The following is a 19,280-nucleotide window of genomic DNA, read 5'->3' on the forward strand; positions in this document are numbered from 1 at the left end:
GAATGCAATTACTGGAACTGAGATTAATAATAATTAATCCAATTTGAATCTTAATTGGAAAGGCATTTCCTTAATGTCCCTAATGGAAGAGGAGAGGAAGGGACTGTATTTAAGAGTTTTGAAATTAAAAAAAAAGAAAAAGAAAAGAGAAAGTGGATTTACAGTCCAGGCCTAGTGCTGAGTTTGCTCTTAGACTTCAGGTTATAGGAGATTATCACAGATCAACCCTTTTCACAGAAAAGAACCTTTTAAATCCATCTCAGCATCGTCCTTATTAGGAACGAAGGAGAGAGGCTCCTTCCATAGGGACAAGAGAAGACTTTAATTCATAGCTCATCAGAGGAAAGGCATTTGCTTCAGCACTGAACCAGGTTAGTTATGGCTCTAATTTACACAGCAGCATGTTGTCCTGGTGGAAGGGATGACACCTTTAAGTAATAATGAACAAGTGTGCATTGTCAGAATAATAATCACAGACTGAAAAGGTTACAGTAGAGCACATGGTAAAGCTAAGTGCCTACTTTCATTCCACTGGGTGCCGTAATATCAAGAGTGGGGAGCTGCAGTTACAATATGAAATAACATTAGTGAGGCAATTAGGACCTAATGGTTTCTGGAAAGAAGTCTACAAGACTTTATAAAAACACCTGAATTAGACTGTATTCAAGTTTTACCTCACTCCAGGGTTTTTTTTTAAGACCATACTGCCCTCTCAAGGGTAGAATCCTCTTAAAATATAGCAAAGAAACACAAGACATCAGAGAAACTTCTCAGCATATATGGGTAGAATCTCATGGAGACTTCTGCCAATTGATCCCAAATGAATAAACTGACCTCAGGTACCTAAGAATAATATTGGTGACTGCGGCTTGAAACAGTGATTGAGCACCTGGTGGGAAGGCAGGGCCAACCCAGGGGAGCTCAGGTGAATGCAATGCACCTGAGTGACTGGAAGGAGTGGAGCCATCCCAGACCTCATTTAAGGGTTGGCAGTAGGGGCAAGAGTATCTTGCTTGAGATCCCTGTCTATTTGAGGTCTTCTAAAGGTAAGCAAAGGTAAGTGGTGGTTTTTCTTTTTTTTTTTCCCTCCCATTTCTTTGTGTGTAGCTGCTTCATTTCAACTTGTCTTCACTTGCTGTAGTCAAAGACTCTCCACCACTATTATCGCTGTGTTTTCTATCATGTTATAACATTACAGTGACCTAGAAAACTCCTTCTCTTGAGAGAGGACTGAATAACAAATCACTAGATGTTTATTGACACTGTCTCTTTTCTACAACTCTTTCCCATCTCTTGCACCATACAGGACTCAACTTCTGGTCCCAGTACTTAAAAATCACTGGATAAACTACAACACTTTAAAAAAGCATGTCTGGAATTAGAGCCTTTTTATGAATTCAGATCACTGACTTTTTAGGATCTTCTACAAAATACAGCAGTATGAGACTACTCAGATTTCTGGGAGATAATCTCTTTGTGGTTTTTTTTTTGTTTGTTTGTTTTTTGGTTTTTGTTTTTTTTTCGTTTTTTTTGTGTTTTTTTTTTTCCTGTAGCTCTCCTGATTTATTGAGGGTTCTCACAACTATGATAGCAGGGTCCCAGGCCTTGATCGCTGAACAGTACTGAGCCTGTAGAAAGAGAGCCTGGAGAGAGACTGTGTGGAAATTTCTCCTTGTGTAGGGGATGGCATGCAGGTGAAAAAAAGACAAGAGGTTTTTGCTGTGCAGTTGATTGCAAAGACAGTTGTGTTTTTCTTTTAACTTCTGTGAAAATACATTTCTTCAGTAGTGTCCATGTAGGACATGTACCCAAGCAACTATTGCAACACAGAGTGTACAGATTTCAGGAACTAAGGCAAAATACAACTGCCCCCATCCACGTCTGACTACTGTGTGGTGCCAGTGTTGTCAGAAGATGAAATTGAAACACGGCCCTCAGAACACTGACAGCAAGAGAGAGACTTCAGTGGGTTTCTGCAGGTATTTCCTATAATTTACAGTAAGAAATCATGGAAGTGATGCACACCATCACCTCCATTGAACTCTCTCCCCTTCTCTTTCTCTTTGTTTATACAGAGACATAGAAATAGTTTCGATTTACTGTGCTGCTTATTTCTGGTAGGTATTCATGTAGGAGTAAGTATTCTCTGCCCAGCACTGACTGTTTGGTGACCAGACAGCTTTGTCTTTCCTTGTTTATGAAAATATATAGGCAATTCAGACGTGTCCCAAATAAAACCAACTTTGATAAATAAAACTATATATATTCAAACATTTGTAGTAATTATGTCTACCTCCAATGCTGCTCGGTCTGCTAAACTATTTCCATAGCATTCTAATTTTTCTGCACTAAAGAAACAAAAAAATGATCAAGGTCGCTGATGGAGAACTTTCCCTTTAGAGGTTTTCTGTGAGCCTAGGACGTGGGCAAGTACTTCCATTTATTTATTTATTTTTTTATTATCTCTTTCTGCTATGATAATCCTTCTAGTTATATGACCTGTAAAATATCAGACTAGCCACACCACTCTGCTAATTGTACATTTGTTGATCGTATGATGCTATAATATGGTTACATAATATTGAATCCAGTGTGTTTAGATTATCCAGAAAAGTGAGATCTGGTTCATGAATCAAGGAGCCCATGATAACTGGAGGGACTCTCAGATCATATGTTATTCATGTTATTTTCTTACTTCACATTGTGGTTATTGCCTCATTAGGACAGATAGGATGTTTACAAAGGTATCTAAGCAATTAAACCAAAGACAAATAAATAAGATTTACAAAGGTATCCAGACCATTGATTTCACTTTTCAAATCCAGTGGATAATTCATGTAGTCTCTCTTTAATGCTTTAAACTTCTCACTGTTCATGTGTCTCCTGGACTCATTTTTCATGTCCTTGATGCTGCAGATATAGAAAGCCTAAACAACCTACACTGTACCTCTAGTTTTTTGACTACTGCTGGAGCAAAAGAAAGAAATCATAAATGATCTTAAATTTTGTAGAATATTTTATCTTACCCTGAATAAGTAAAGACCAAAATCACAAACCACCCTGATTTGAGGTTCAAGCATTATTTCTTTGAAGGTGGTCATACCATAATCTTCCAATGCTGTCGAACCATGAGTAACAGACTTAAAAGTGTGAATTCATATGTAAAACAGGATAGTCTGATCTTCATGGAAAGGAAAGGCTACTTTAATTAATGCCAAGGGGCAGTCACCTTGAAACTCTTTAATTTTACAGGCTATTCGGATACCAGATTGATGGGACTTGTATAAATACCTAAGCTGAATTCACTGAACTGTAAGTCCTGATGTCTAGCTAAAAAAGCTTTAGTAAAAGCATAATTCATTTCATTTGGGTAAATAATGATAGTATCTTCAGCTCCTCTTGCTGGCTTAAAAATTCTATGAACTGTTACTCAGTGTACCTCAGGGCAAGAAATGGATTCAGTATCAGTAATTCTTATCATGAGTTTGCTATATTTGCTGTCTTTTATAAAGGTCCGATACTTATTATAACAGATTGTCAGCTTCCATTAAAAAAAGAAGTTTTTACCCCTCAACTAAATTTGAAAATCTGAAGGTAATTCAAATGCTGACTTTATCATCTTAGCATCATAACATCTTGTGATTGGACTGAACAAAGTGGAGCTTGCAATTTTTAAAAACTCGATACTGTTCATTCTTATCTACCATAAGGACACCACATCTATCCTTCCTTTCTTCAGAATAAAGCCCAGCTTGCAACAGCCTGTTGCCTTTGTATTTTACAGCATCTAGAAGAAGTAGGAGCCAGCTGAAGGATACTGAAACCACAGGCCACATGAGGTACCCTAGGGCAACCAGTCCTTCTCAGGGCTGCTAGAGAAGTCCGTCACTGCGTATTTTCAAAAGGTATACTTAACCCAATTCTGGAAGAGGTAAACAGTAAACCCATCACTCCTTGATCTCAGTTCATCACCTATCAGTCAAGTATCATAGGCTGCACCTGCATCTCCTCACCTCACTGAATGCTCACTGCTTGTAAAAACCATTAACTGGATTGCATTCCTCCTCCACAGTGGTGTCACAGGATTTTATGTGACAAAGGAAGGTTTAAGGTTAACTAAACTCTTGCAGAATATTATGAATAATGAGCTGAGGCAGGCCAGCGAAAAGACACTCTGGTCTCCTACAAGTGTGGGACATTGAAGATCAGGCTCCTGTGTGGGTAGCTGGGAATACCCTGCTGAAGACAAGCAGACCCCAGTGTGGGGATGAACAGGCTCATGCTTTGGGTTCCCTCCTGCACAGCTTTCAGAGCCATCTGCTCTGAATTAGATGGGATTAAAGGCACAGCATGAGCAAATCCCTTCTGCCTGTTTGTGCAACACAGGTTTATCCATGTGAAATAAGGCTTAGAGGCAAGGGCTGCCTTTCTCACATTCAAGGGAAGGTAGTTAACAAGAGCTTCCAAAGCCAGGTAAAAGAACACAACCCTATAAATGAGGGGTTGCACTTTGGCAGGTCTTTGTTTTGATAGCCTCAGTACAGAACAAAATAAGACAGGGCAGGCAGCAAAGGCTCCATGTGAGATTCTCTGCAGGCAAAGAAAGTCACAGGCAGGGAAAACACAATCACTTTGTGATCATTCATAATCACTTTGTGGAGTGAAAAGGCACGTAAGGGGAAGGACTAGGGAAAATCTGAAGACCACCACTCCTCAAAAGATACAAATAACCATTTCCTTCTTCTCTAGGTGTTTGTCTTGCAAGGCTGCAACAAAAATTAAAAGTGTAGAGCCAGCCTATTATTAAGACAGTTTCAGGACCATGTACTTTTTGTCCAGCTTATCCTTAATTTGCTGTATTTCTGCCCACAAGTTGCCCCCTGAGATGCTGCCCTGAATCCAGCTATGCTTACCCACCATCAGCCAAGTCAGAGAGGGCAGCTGGTGGCAGTAGATGTGCTCACTTACAGTTTTATGCCTACAAAATGCCCTTTTGGTGGGGGTAGTCTTCAGTTGCTCTTTTTCAAAGCAGCTACTAGTTCTGCCTTAAAGAAGCCCATTTCAGTGAACAAAGCACAGCAGAATGCATAAGGGAAAGATCAAGCAAGATATATTTTACACAGATATGTTGAACTCATGCTTCATAAAAAGACATTCCCAAGTGAAGACAGCCTTGTACCTACTTCTTCAAATAATATACTGAAGACACTTTTCTATGGTATTTCTGCATGCCCTGGTTTTATTAGTATTCCATATCATGACATTATTCAACAGGCTGTCCTCTGACAGGCAGATGGGAGGATGAAAGGGGCCTTTGCCCTCCTTCTCCCCTTCCCCTCTTTTGCATGAAACCAAGACACCACCCCTAGTTCAATTATTTAAAAATCAATAGGAGCAAAGGAAGGGGAAATGTGACCCCAGTGTCATGGAAGAGAATAAAGTAAGGTTGAAACAAATTGCAATAAAAAGGGGGAGATAGAAAAACTAGGGAGAAAGAAAGAAGGAAAAACATCTTTACTTATAACTCTCTGGACAAAAAGAAACATTTATCAGTGAAGTTATATCAATGTTCTACCAGCAAGGTTTAGTGATAGGCACAGCTTCAAGGAAATTTTAAGCAACATGATATTGGCCTCTTTTACAGGAGTGAAAACTACAAGCAATTACAGACAGTGGAATTATTGCAGATGTATTCTTGGAGATAAATATTTTATTGACAAAAACAAGGATTTTTTTTTTTTTGACATTTCTTTTCAGAAAATACTGAACAATAAAATAAAATAAAAAAAATTCTATGAGACGGCCATTCTGCCTGAGCTTTTTTACACAATTATTTAGGAAAATATTGCAGAACTGTCAAAAGAGCATTTCAGCTTTTCAGAAATAAGACATACAGTTTTCTATTTGTTGTTGTTATGAAATTGAATACAATTCAAGAACTAAGTGTAAACTAAAGAACAGTTTTAATTTGCATCTCAGTTGGAAAGGAACACTATTTTTTTCAGTATCTGATTTTCATAGAGCGAGAAATTCCCTTCCTACTCATTATTGATAAAGACATCTGTAGAGCACATCACTGACATGACTTTTTTTTTTAATTATTATTTAAAAAAAAAAAATTATATGCCCTTTTGTCAGACACACAGCATCTTTTGGCAGACAACGTGCTGTGCTATTTGGTTTGTTTATGCTGAAATGCTTAATAGAAACGATATATTTAATTTGTTTTGGCTGGTCCACACATTGAGCTTCTCTTTGTATAACATAATTACACCAGTGCAAATCTGTGCAGGCAAATACCTTTATTATTCTTGTGGCAGACACTGTCTTATTTTATTTCTGTATGGGCTCCAGTGGTGGTACTACACAGGTTTTCCTGCACATAACAGAACACACAGACAATTCTGTTGCCATATTCCAGTCAAATACTTAGAATAATCCTGAGTAATCCTGAAAACAATCATCAAAGCATTTCTGATTCTATTCATGTTCATGATCTCTACTTGTAAATCAAGCAAGGAAGTTTTTGAAAATATTTCTCATATTTCTATTAAAAAGGAATGAATGATTTGCCCATGATATTTTAATTGCATACATGGCGTCAAGATCATCTGTAAGTAGGACAGATAAGGTCAAATGATATTGCTTACAGAATAAAGCAGACTTCAGACTGGATCAGAGCAATGTCTGTCTAGCCTTGCTATATCATCTCTGACAATTTTAACAGCAGTTTCACAGTGTCTCTGTCATTATAAGCTAAATATAGTCCTCTTCTTCAGTTTCACAATAAACCCTATCCATCAAGGTCTCACAGGCCTAGCTGAAATCACCAGTAAGCAACTTACTGGAGTTTATTTACAGGGGGAAAAAAAGAAAAAAAAACAAAAACAGAAACAAGAAACACTACACATGCAAGAACTTCTGGCTAATAGATAAGAGGAAAATAAAGGGAAGATTGCCTTGTCTTTTCTATTGAGCTCTATTTGTGGCCAAGATTGAAAGTTTCCACGGTCTGCTACTAATTCCATTAACTGGCACTTCATAGTGATACACTCAGTCATCTTCTGCTTAAGACAGATGACTGCTCTCAACACCTCTTAAAAAAATTAAGACAGTCCTTTCTGGAGGTCTTCCTTAATTACTAATCTTGTGATATCTTTGTAATCTTTTGATTCATCTCCTCCTGCTTGTTGTTTCTGATCTCGCTGTTCCTCTGAATGCTGACTGGTAGGTGGCAAAATGATACTGTTGTCACTACCAATTACCCCTGGTAGGGAGTCCAGCCAAAGGCTGTCACAGACCTAATGAGGTGTACCCAATCAGGAGAAAAATGCAGCTCTATTTCCATTCCCTGGGTGGTAACTTAGTTTTTAAGAGTGATCAATTCTTGGTTAGGTTAAGAAGAGGAAAGAAACAAACCTCCATAATTACCCTGTGTGATCTCCTGCACAGCCAGGTGGGGAGGGAAGCTGGCAGCCAAGAGAAGGACAGGGAGATCCACAGGCTAAGAGTCCTTTAGTATGCTCTGCCTCTGAGATAGCAGCATCTGTCTTTCCTATTTAATACATGCATTTGTACCAGACAACAAGAGGCATTAGACTTGATTCTACACTTATGAAAAGTGATGAAAAAATACTACTGTTCTCAGGAAGAGCAGAAGGAAATGCTTTGACAGGACACAGTGCTGCTACATGATCTTTAGATGAAGACAGAGATAGAGTAATGTTTAGGAAAAGTATAAGATACAGAGGAGCAGAGCACTTAGACTCAGATCCATCTTACCTCCTCTTTTAGCCATCTAAAACTGAAGTGTCTAATGTATATCAGTCATGTAGACTACCTCTGTAGCCATTGCGCAGAAAGATAGATGCACTTCAAGCAGCTGATTAATCCTTCCCACTATACCAGCAGCACATAAGAGTGTTACTTGAAGAATTAAAGATGATGCAGTCTCTCATAAATGGGTCACAATCTCTCTGGGTGGCCACCTGCAACAAGAATGGTGAAATTATTGCTGGCGCAACCCAAAATCTGTCTCACCAACAATCAGTGCATTCTTTTCAACACATTCTGCTGGTCATATATACTCCATATTATTCAGGGAATTCATTAACACTGTCGAAGGACCTTTGACAGTGGACTACTTTATGCAAAAGATGTTTAAAAGTGAAAGTAATACAGAAACATATGTGAAGAAGCAGGCGGATATGGGTAGAAGGTAAGAAACAGCTTGCTTTTTTGGCTCTCCATGTCAGCTTTGATCTATCCTGGCAAGCTACCTATTGGCACTTGAAGCTTTTACTGTGCAGATTTGCCCAGTTCTCCTCTCAAGTTGAAATTCATGGTGTAGGGGGAGAACAACAGGAATGCATGACACAATCCACATAAAGAGACAGACATTCTTGGCTTCCCATTATATCCTGAAGGAAGAAAAGTCAGGAAGAATTTGACAGACGTGCTCGTCTTACTCAAAGTAAATCTGCCTTGCTATAAATCACATTTAAAGTAAGTCAACCTTTACTAGTACAGTCTCTCTGAAAAAATGTTGCATACAGGATATTGAGATATAGGATTATTAATAAATAAAGATTTATTAGTGGGTTCAGGAGGTGAAGGCATGTATCAACTTCAAAGTTCCAAAAAGCATTACAAATAAAAGGAAAAGGAAGAAAGAGAGAAAAAACAAGTCAAGACAAAGCTGTCTCTGTGGATAGCTGGGGGTCATCACCAGGACAACATTCCTCTCTGTGGTCTCTCTAGCATAGCAGATTGTGACGGTGATGGTGATTAAACCATTGCCATTCTTGTCTGCGAGCACTGTATACTTTCCATCAAGATTTGCCCAAGATCCTGTGGGTTGTTTCCATTCATGATGCATTTTGTGCCAACAGAATCATGTTTAGATGGGTATAAGCATTACGCATGGACTGGTGCTAATGTTTTGTAATTGAATATCACTAAAACAGGTATCTAGAAGACCTCTCCTGTGCTCTAAGTTTTAGCTCCATTAATGTAAACTAAAAGACAGAAGATGAAGTATAGGAAAGGGGCAAGAAAGGGTGACTCCCAATATACACGGCAAATGTATCCCATGAGTCATCCATACAGTCAGTATATGCGCTTGCAGGTGCAAGGCTGTGAGGAAAACCATGATAAACCAACAGCAGAAAACAACAAGGGAAATATATTGCCCTGAAAGCTCTAGAAAGCCCTGCCACAAGAGCCAGAGTGAACAGCTGCAGCGAGCTGTGAGCAAAGTCAGGAAGCAAAGCAGCAAATGGAAGTGCTTCACAGTGATTACGGCAGCTAAGTCACTGCATAAGAACAGAATGTGTTCTGGCTAGATATTTCTCTATTCCGGAATCTAGAAAAACCAAAACCAAAACCAAAATCAAAAATACCCTACCAAGTACACTGTTTACAACTAAGAAAATGCTGTACTTTGGCTTCCAAAGTTTCCAAACAACAAATGTTTGTATTTTCAATTAAATTAAATTGACAAAAGTGTCATATTTTCTCTCCTCCAGAATTAAATTCAAGTGTATTTTACAACTCTACTTGTTAAAAACAAAATGAAAACTGGAAAAAATATTTGTCATTTTCATTTCCACACTTAAAATCAAATTGTCGAGCTGAAATCAGCTCTAATGGAACTGCACTTCTGAAGAGAATCTTGTTACAATGTGACAACACTGAACCATCTCTTTGAAGTGTAAACTTTTTCCTTTCCCATTCAACTGTTTTACTTTTCTTACTTCACCTCAACCATCTGCACAAGACCTTCAAATATGAAGGTATCTCTTCATATACAGACAATCTGCTTTTTTTTTGCCAGGCTATTCCTTTTCTTCTGTTAATGTTCCCACGCCATCCATTTTGTCAGATTGCCTCTACTTTGAAGCATCCTTATCTTCTTCTCTTTTTCAGTATGTCCAAGGCAAACCAACTGGAATACATAATACAGAAAATTCTGCCTACATGTGTCACTGAAACAGAGTTTCTCTAATTCTCAAGGGAAATTGGAGATCGTCTTCTCACCTTGATGAATATTCTGCTTTATGCAGTACTTTCCCTCACTGGGATGGGCTTTTTCACCCACTACTGAGCTCAGCTCACCAGATTTACTATCATTCTTTGTAAACTAAGTGGCAAAGGTGTGCTATTCTTCTGAGCAATTCAGATCTTTTCCCCCATCATATCATTAGAGAGGTGGCCATTCATTAGTAAGTCAGGAGAACAAAATTGAATTAAATTATTTTGACCGCAGTGAATGATTAAGTTCTCAAGCACTTCATGGAATGCAAAATTCCACTTGACTTAGAAGGGGAACACAAATTCAATGGCTTAGGCAAGTTCTCTGATGTATAAGTATTTTGTATTCTGTCAGTTGAACCCTGTTCACAGAGAGCTGAAAACAATCCCATGACTGAGATCCAAGATCATGCAGCTTTTCTTCCATGTTACTTCAAAAGCATTCCAGTTCTTCAAATGCATTTTCCCAGATTTCTTTTGCTGGACTTACAGAGTATGGAGAAGACATAAGGGTGTTTCTACTCCTATCAAAAACACTCAGTTGTCATCAATCACAAGCCAGCTAAACTGAGCAGACCATAATCCATGATGAGGGTGTAATTAAATAAGACCCACCTCTCAGCTAACAGAAGTGTGCTTGTTTTTTTAACAGCACGTTGCAAAAAAAACCAAACCAAAACAACAACAACAAAACACAAGAAAACCACAGAGCCCTGGAGATTTCCAATTAACAGACACTACATCCTCCTGTGCTCAAAGTTTTAAATGTATGTTGGGATTATAAACTACGCACACAGTAGCAACATTGCTGACATTGACCTTGCAAAGCACAGCTCTGTGCATTATGAATCAATCATCACAGCCTGAAGCAAGAGAGAAAATAAGCCTTCAGAAAAACCACTGAGAGAGAAAGTGAATGAGAAGTATTTGCCATATATGAGGACAGTGATTCCAAATTAAGCAGAATTTGTTGGTTTTCTAATCCTACAAGGCAAAACACAGAAGATAGAAGCTCAGACATAGAAATGGCCACTTTAACTCTTGGATATTGGGAATTAGAACATAATAAGGCATCAGATGACCTGAAGAACTGAAAGGAAGTAGGAAAATTTAGGAATATTTTTAATCCAATTAATTTACTCTAGTGAAAAGGGTACACATGACCTGGCCCCCAGTTTTACCTCTGAGCAGCATAAGGATCCCAGGAGCCCTTTGCTCAGCCACCATAACATTGCAACAAACAGAAGTAACCCTTCTGCAATTCTGGAACTGCCTGCTTTCTCCTTCCAAATCATAGTGTAGGAAATGCTTCCACACTTTTATGCTTACATATTTTCCTCTTCTATCTGGTGTTCAAAGAGTGTTTGCAAGAGCAGCGTTAAATGAATTAGCAGAAAACCTGTTCTGCATGCTGGAAGATCTGAAAGAAAATGCAGAAGAGAAAGATGCACATTAATGCTGTGTTTGTTATAAACAGAAAACTGTCATTTTCTTTTCATATACTCAGAGACTCTTATGGGGTAAGATAAAAGAAATTTATAAAAAATAAGAAAACAGGCATAACATTCTTATGAAAAGGAACAGCAAGTACATTTCCTCTGTAAAAATGTTGTATCTGAAATGAACACAGAATGTCCTTACCTCTTATAGATAGGAAGCTCCTACAAATATGAAGATGCACATCACAGGAAAGTGTTAGCTGCTGTGTGGTCAAATATATAACATCACAACACCTGGGATTTATTTACATCACAGTTGTGGAACGAGCACCACTGATAGAACATTCTCTTGCTCCCATGTGTTTAGGAAGCTTAGAGGCAGCCAAAACTGGAAGAGACACACAGGATCAGGTGTTTTAAAACATTCACAGTATATAATGCATTCACAGTATATAATGATAACAATAACACAGACCTCACGGGTGGATGTGTCTTAACTGACCAATTTCAGAACTGTCTTGAAAGATTAATATGTGCTTAATTTTCCCAATATTCTTGTGACATAGTTAAATTCTTTTTCAGGTGGAGAAAACAGGTATAACTGATTGCTGAGTATTGCCACGAATGAATCCATCTCAGCTCATAATTTACTTCCAGAGCAAACTTTAGGTTCTTTAGTTTTGTCAGCTGCAGAAAAGTCAGTCTTTCTGATGAAGGTTTTAAAATATGGATAAAAGAAGACAATAGTAGAAAACAGCAGAATACATACTTATTTCTTTGTGAAATAATTTAAGCATGAATTCAATCAAATTTAATTAAAAACCTAATTATATCAGTTGTCCCGTGCTCCTTTTAGAGAAAAGTGATAAACAAAATCTACTTGATTTGTGCCCAAAGGGAATTTTCAGATTATCTAAACCATCATATAAGCAAGGGTTCTATCAGGCAGCCAAACAAGTAGTTAACATTCATTGTACTTCATATGTATTATCTTGCATGGTAAAGGAAAGGCTCTAAATTTTTATGTAGTCTTTGTTCCAGAAGTATAAATGTTACTGTGCAATTGCAATATCTGACACGTTGAGAACACAGGACCACATCAGTGCATTTTAATATACTCACACTGCCTGGTAGTTAAGATCTTCCTCCTTCATTTTAACTATCCTTGGTGCAGTTCCTGGGCTAGGGATTCAAATAATCTTTCTCTTAAAAGTTTCCTTCAATGCACGTCTCAGCAACTCATAAAATCAGACAGCAAATATCATGGACAAAGCACCATTTGAAGTGAACTGACATCAATTCTTTGAGGTTTGTGCACCATGCAATACTTCAATTTGTTTCACTCAAATATTAATATCTGTTTTATTTTAACATCCATTTACAGAAGTTTACACTCTGGGAAAGCATTGAAGTGTCAATCAACAGTTCGCACAACCTCTCTAGTAGACAAGCAACATCCAAAAAAATGTGTAAATTGGAGCATCCAGTCACTTACTCTGACAGGTATTCTTCTCATTGCTGTGTTACTAATGAACGTAAGAGTCCTGAAGAAGCAAGTGCTGGCAAGGTCACTCTGTCATTTTTGAGGAGTTGTGGCAGTTGAAAAAGGTCTCTAGTTACTGGAGGGAGGGGAAGCAAATATTACAGCTATCTTCCAAAAAGACAGGAGGAAGAAACATCTACATTTATCTATTCTGGTCCACTTAAAAAAAAATAATAATTTAAAAAGCACAAAAGAGAACAAGAACTACAGAAAACAAACATCCAAACACACCCTTCAGCTCAAAAGGTATTGAATGGGTTTAACTGGATTCGTGAAAAGACTTAGCAACCACAGATGTGATCGGTCAGTTTACTCTGATCATTCTTAATGTAAACAATATTTTCTTGGTTCATCTATGCAAGAGTCTACCAAACAAGGCTCATGTATTCACTAGTACAAATGGAAGTGTAAAGCACAATCGATGAGTAAGAGGAACACATTTCACAGAAGACATAACTGAATCTGGCATTGAGCGATGTTTGGAATCTTGTATGTTCCTCATTTGCCACAAGGTGGAAACAATCTCAGGAACTCAGTAACATAGCTGTAACAGTTCAAATGTAGTAGTTCAATGCCATATGTTGTATGTACCAAAGTAGATCATCCTCTGGTTTTATATAGGTTCATGAATGCTTTTCTATACCCAATAGAACAGCATGGCTCTTCAGTGTTGTTCTAATCTACTACTTAAGCAACAAAGTAGTTTTCTAAAATGTATTATAAGGCTTGTATTTCTTAATAAACTAGATAACTATAAAGAGTCAGTGCACTGATGAAAAAAACTGAAGCTCAGATCCCAAAGTTTTAGGTAGCTAACACCTATAATTATTTATCTCTCAAAAGTCTCCAAATGGGTGATTTAGGATATAAACTGTGATTCTGTGTTCAGGTCAGAGTCTCACTCTACTATATCACTAGTTTAGAAATATTTTACAATGATCAAAGATAAATATTTCTCTAAAGACAATCTTTTCATGGTGGAAAGAGGAGAAAGCATAAAATAATGCCCTGTGCAACCTCATTTAAGGAGCCTGCTTTGGCAGGGAAGTTGGACTCAATGATCTCTGGACGTTCCTTCCAACCCCTACAGTTCTGTGATTCTGTGATTTTCCTCTGCAGAATTCCTGTCTTGAAGAAAAGAATCTAGTGAACTGCCCTATTCCTCCCAAATTACAGGCAAGCTAAACTCAGTGGCATGAGTTGCAGTACTGAAGTTTGCTGCTGCTGTACCAAGTAAGCTACCTCTATGTTCTCCTTTTTCCCCACTTGATGGAAAAAATAAGATTGCTCCTTAAATGTGATAATTCACCAGTTCTACAATATCTTAATGTTCATATTAAAATGAGAGAAAGTATATTCTTTGACACAAATTGATCAGAAGCTATGAAATTTTATCTGTTAAAACTGTTATGCTCCCACTCCCGCTCAGCCCATTTGCACCTTTTTGTCAGCTACTTACGGGTACTTTCTTCTCTCCCTTTTAAGTGGCAGGCCAGTAAATGCTCTTTAATCTGAGAATCCTGTCCTGTTTGTATTTTAAAGAGGCTGACATTTCCAATCCAGCACTTGTGGTGTTTACTACACATGGGAACATTCCCTCACAAACCATTATGTTAGCCACAGATGAGCTAATTGGTGCATTCACAAAAAATATCCATAGCATCAGAAACACTCATGCTTAGGCCTTGTCTGCTTCAGGGCCACCATTGCTGTGTTTCACCAAGGCAAACACCCAGCCAAGTCTTGCAGCACTGCAGTACAAGTCCTTCCAGTTGCTCTTGGCATTCCAAGACCCGCACAGCTGAGGCCTGCTCACAACACAGTTAGGTCCTGTAAATAATTGACGAGAGAAACATACATTGGCAAACTCTGTTCTGCCACTTTGCCATTCCCCTCCAGATATCTCACATTTCTTACTCAGTGGGTTTCTAAATGGAACTGCACAGTAAATTTACTCTGTGTTGTTTCAACTTATGGCCCTGTGATTAATCAATGTCACTGTCTGGGGGCTGAGGAAAGCTGCTGGGCCCTTCTGTGTAGAGCCGAGTAACTGTTTGTTTAGTCTGCTCCCATAAAGTAAGCGGGGAAAATTATGACAAGTCACTAACAAGATTTTCTGTGCTTCATTTTATGAATGTCAGCTTTTCCCAAGCAATTGCTCATACAAAACCAGCACTAAAACCTGACTGTTGCTAGATGCAAGTGAGGAACTTCACATTTAGCACTGGTAGTGCATCTTGTCATCGCACCATGTGGGCCAGCAAATTCCTAGGGCTAGGAGTGCTCAGAGGTGTGGGGGTGCTGGGCTGGTGGGGGGCACCAAGGCAGGGATTGGCCAAAGCTAGGCCAGTTGGTGCACTTGGCTTAGTGGGTCCGGCTCAGTGGGCCCAATGGCTGAGCAGGGTGGGACAAGGGTTGACCGCCCAAAGCCCTGTGCAGTGTAGGAGGAGCTGGACAGGGCCCAGGTGAACAAATCAGTGATGCTGCAAAACTGATGCAAGGCCATGATCCCTCATATTGACTTGGCCAGGCATATCCAACATGCATCCCATGGACTGCATGTGGTCCAGCACTGCTTGCAATGCAGCTGCCTTCTGCCCTGTGCCATCACAGCAGCAACTCTTCCCCATCAAACACTCAGCCCTACCCAACTCCAGGCATCCACCCATCACTCAATAACAACCAAACATCAATGCACTATTAACTCTAACTTGGCTGAAACTGGGGCATGGGGTGTACTGCACTGCAAACTCAAATTATGGAAGTAATTGTATGTATTTTGATACATGACATCCTGTGAACTGTGAAAAACATGCAGCCATGCCTTCTGTTTTTGATAAAAGAGTTTGAGAATAGGTTTCAAGATTGCCAAATTATCATCCTTTTATACACACACACACACATATATATACATATGTATATCTGCAACTCCATTTTCAGTCGACATAAATACATTGCTTGCATATTTTCAAATGGAATGCATGGAGATGCAATCAGTAATTGGTCATGCCTCCTCCTTACCAGGCTTGGCTGGCTTACAGCCAAGAAGCATGGCTTATAAGCCTTCTCTTACCAGAGAGAAATTTCCCTCACTTCACAGTCAAGCCTTATTCACATCATTGCTTTTGACAGTACATACATTTGTGAATAACTGTTTTGAAAGATGAAGTACAGGAAGAGTAACATTTCATCAAAAATCTCTGATGATGAACACATTGAGAACACACTAAGAACTGTAATCACTGCCACTGAACCAGCCTGATACAGAAGAACAAAAGCCCCCAGAGTGGAGAGTTAAGGATCTTCTGCAACATACACTGTCTGAAATGAACATAAAATGGCAGCAGCCTCCATCAATCTCTGTGCAAGTTTAGAATGCAACACAAAGAAAGAAAAGCCATAATTGTTCCCAACCGTAACAAAGTAAGACATAGAGCCACAGTTAGTAATCACCCGAACCATCTGCGTATCCAACCAGCAACTCTTAGCACCGGCAAGTAAAAGAAAGATCCTCTTATTCAGGCATTTACTCAATACACAGCAGAAAATGTCAACAGAAATCAAGCATTTTCCCCTACAGTTCAGCATACAAGATTCAACAGCAGGATTATCCACAGAAAAATCAAAGAAAGAAACAGTATCAGCCATGATAGTCTCTTCAGCACAAGCCCAGACCTGTTTTAAACAAATGCTGACAAAACTGATAAGCACATTTTCTCCTTACAGTCAGAATTTATAACCTGAAGTGGCTGTTATAATGGAAAAGGAAATGATCCTCTATTACTCAAATCAATCTTGTGAGAAATAACCTGAATAATGAGTTACAATTGTATGAGATGAAATTAAGATAAGAACAGTTAAATAAGGATCTAAGAGAATAGATAACATTTAGTATGATGTTGGAAGCCCAAATTAGACTTTGAAATGTATGCAGAGACAGAGGAATAAGGGAGGAAAAAAGGAACCGGAACAGAGTCCTCAGATGAAGGTGAGCCTTTTGATGAGAAATAATCAGAAGCAGATTTACATTATTTGAGGAAAAATCCCCATTTCAAATAGAGCTTTTGATCTACTTTTTAGAGTCTGGAACCTCAGAAGGATTTCCATTTACAGAATAAGACATTCCAAAATGTTAGCAACTCAAAATGATTTGTTGCAGATGTGATTAGAAATTGTATCTAAAAGTATGGTGAACTGCAAGACATGAAACCAATTAATAACATCTTTCCCCTTGCACACTAATGGAAGCACTTCACCCTCACAAAAGCATGATGATAAGAAAATATTATCCCAGTTTCAAAGGAAGATAATGAAATAGATGACTTTTATAATATCAGCTAGAACATAAATGAACATTAATTTAAAGTATTCATTGTGGAAGAGTGAAAATACATTATTGTACAATGGAATCTTGACTACAAATTCAGATTTTAAACGCAGTTATTTCCAGGAATAAGACATTTTAGCATTGACTACTGTATGATTTGGTACTGTTTTTCTCTTTCTAGTTGAGTTAAGTTTAGAAAAACTGAGCCCAAAGTACTACCAGAAGATGGAGCATGTGAGAATGAGATTTATCTCATTACCTAAATATAGTGTGGTGATTTTACCCTAGATTTGTATCTAATGGGGAGAAACAAGTACTCCCAAAATGTGATTAAACTTGCTCTAAAGCAGATGTCTAACATAGGTCAACCTAGGAAATGCAGGAAGTGATATAATAGATGATATATTATATCTTTACTACAGTTTGCCTATTTGTTTATTCATCCACAGTCTATCTGCTCTTTTATATAGTTACCTAATATTAACCTATTTATAATAATAATAATAACTTAATAATAATAATAACTTTCCTATGAAGAGGATTTTTAAGCAATCTCTTAATTTATCAGTCACTTTGCTGTACTTCTGCTAACCTTGATTCAGACCACAGGTAAATGAATGCTGAGGAAATCTGAAACTCAATCTGACAAAGCCATTACTGAGAAGTTAATAAGTAAAATTGAATCAAAGGGAAATTTTAACTTTCATATCGTCTCTGTCACGAGGCTAGTTACATCTGCTTTAAATTTTCCAAATAGGTCTTTGGAAACATAAGAGCAGAAGAAATTTTTTTTCATAATGCAGTGTGAAACATCAGAAAAATCATGGCAGAGGCCCACATTGTTTACTGCTGTCCAACTTGAAGCTACACAGGTTCCCCTCAGAGAACATGGATTTAGAAAGCACATAATATTGCCTGCAGCATTTAGTATTGGGCTTTGCTTTGCCAACAGCTGGCATTAGATCAGGTCCTTCCAGCACAGCCTTGATTATCATGCAGAACCTAAAAGATGTTGGAATAATCAAGCTTTCATATAATCAGGGGCATATTTAAAGTATTAAATGCATACCAAGAGACACAATTGTGTAACAGCTAACAGGCAGTTACAGATCACCAGCTCTGGAAAATGAAAGAGAGAAACAAATCTCTTATTTTATGTTGTTATTATTTCAGTGATATTTTGTAGTCCAACAATATCCTATTAAAAATATAATTAAAGAAGTTTTTATCTTTATTCTCTTGCTCTCTTTAATTATTTTCATGGTGTCTGGAGAGATTCTCCTGGCTGACAGTGATTATTAAAAATAAAAGGCATTGTAAATAAAGCAATCCTTAATAGCCATTTTTCCATAATCAGAAGGTGAAGTTCTCAGCTCATTGTGAGAAAAACTGGTATGTTGCAAACAGAAAACTGAAGCATGAGAAAATTTAGTGACCTTTCCCCAGTAAGCCAGTGGCTGTAACACCACTATAACCCAGATGATCCTTTCTACAGTCTTATCTTTTAATGATCAGAATAAAGATCTGAAGTGATTCCTGAAGTGAATTCAAGCCCATTATCAATGATAGTACTAAGTCATATAAGTCTGAAGACTTAAGACTAACTAAATACAAAGAAGTATCTTAATTCCTGCTTGCTGTTAAATCAGTAATGAACAGTTTTTCTAACACTGGATGAAAAGATGTGAGTCATAGAATACTAGTGAGATTAAAGATATGGCTTAGATCTCACACAAAAAAATAACTCATGGTGAATACAATGTGCTCATAACTGAAATCCAATAAAGGTTGGCTAAAAATCAGCTAGGGTTCTCAGTAGCTGGTGACTGTGATGCCTGAGATATACTTGCACCAATAGATCAAAGTGGCTCTTATCTGTGGAGGTAAAATAGCACTTTAAGAGAGGTGAAAAATACAGCAGACATTTCTATAACATAAA

At 38.0% G+C, this 19,280-nt stretch overlaps 1 protein-coding gene across 1 annotated transcript in view; it reads right to left on the reverse strand.

Annotated features, from left to right (window-relative positions):
* LOC107311126 (uncharacterized) overlaps positions 1-19,280 on the reverse strand; it is a 279,286-nt gene that overhangs the window by 10,271 nt on the left and 249,735 nt on the right. Inside the window, exons 8-10 of the mRNA XM_085541221.1 lie at positions 11,674-14,844; positions 11,214-11,452; positions 7,783-7,988 (exon numbers count right to left, since the gene is read on the reverse strand). Of these exons, the coding sequence (XP_085397347.1) occupies positions 14,693-14,844 (152 nt within the window). The 3' untranslated portion in view covers positions 7,783-7,988; positions 11,214-11,452; positions 11,674-14,692. The remainder of the gene's footprint in view (positions 1-7,782; positions 7,989-11,213; positions 11,453-11,673; positions 14,845-19,280) is intronic.

This window comes from Coturnix japonica, chromosome 3 (assembly GCF_054131305.1).
Source record: "Coturnix japonica strain WE chromosome 3, WE-NBRP24, whole genome shotgun sequence".
In the NCBI taxonomy this organism is placed as follows: domain Eukaryota; kingdom Metazoa; phylum Chordata; class Aves; order Galliformes; family Phasianidae; genus Coturnix; species Coturnix japonica.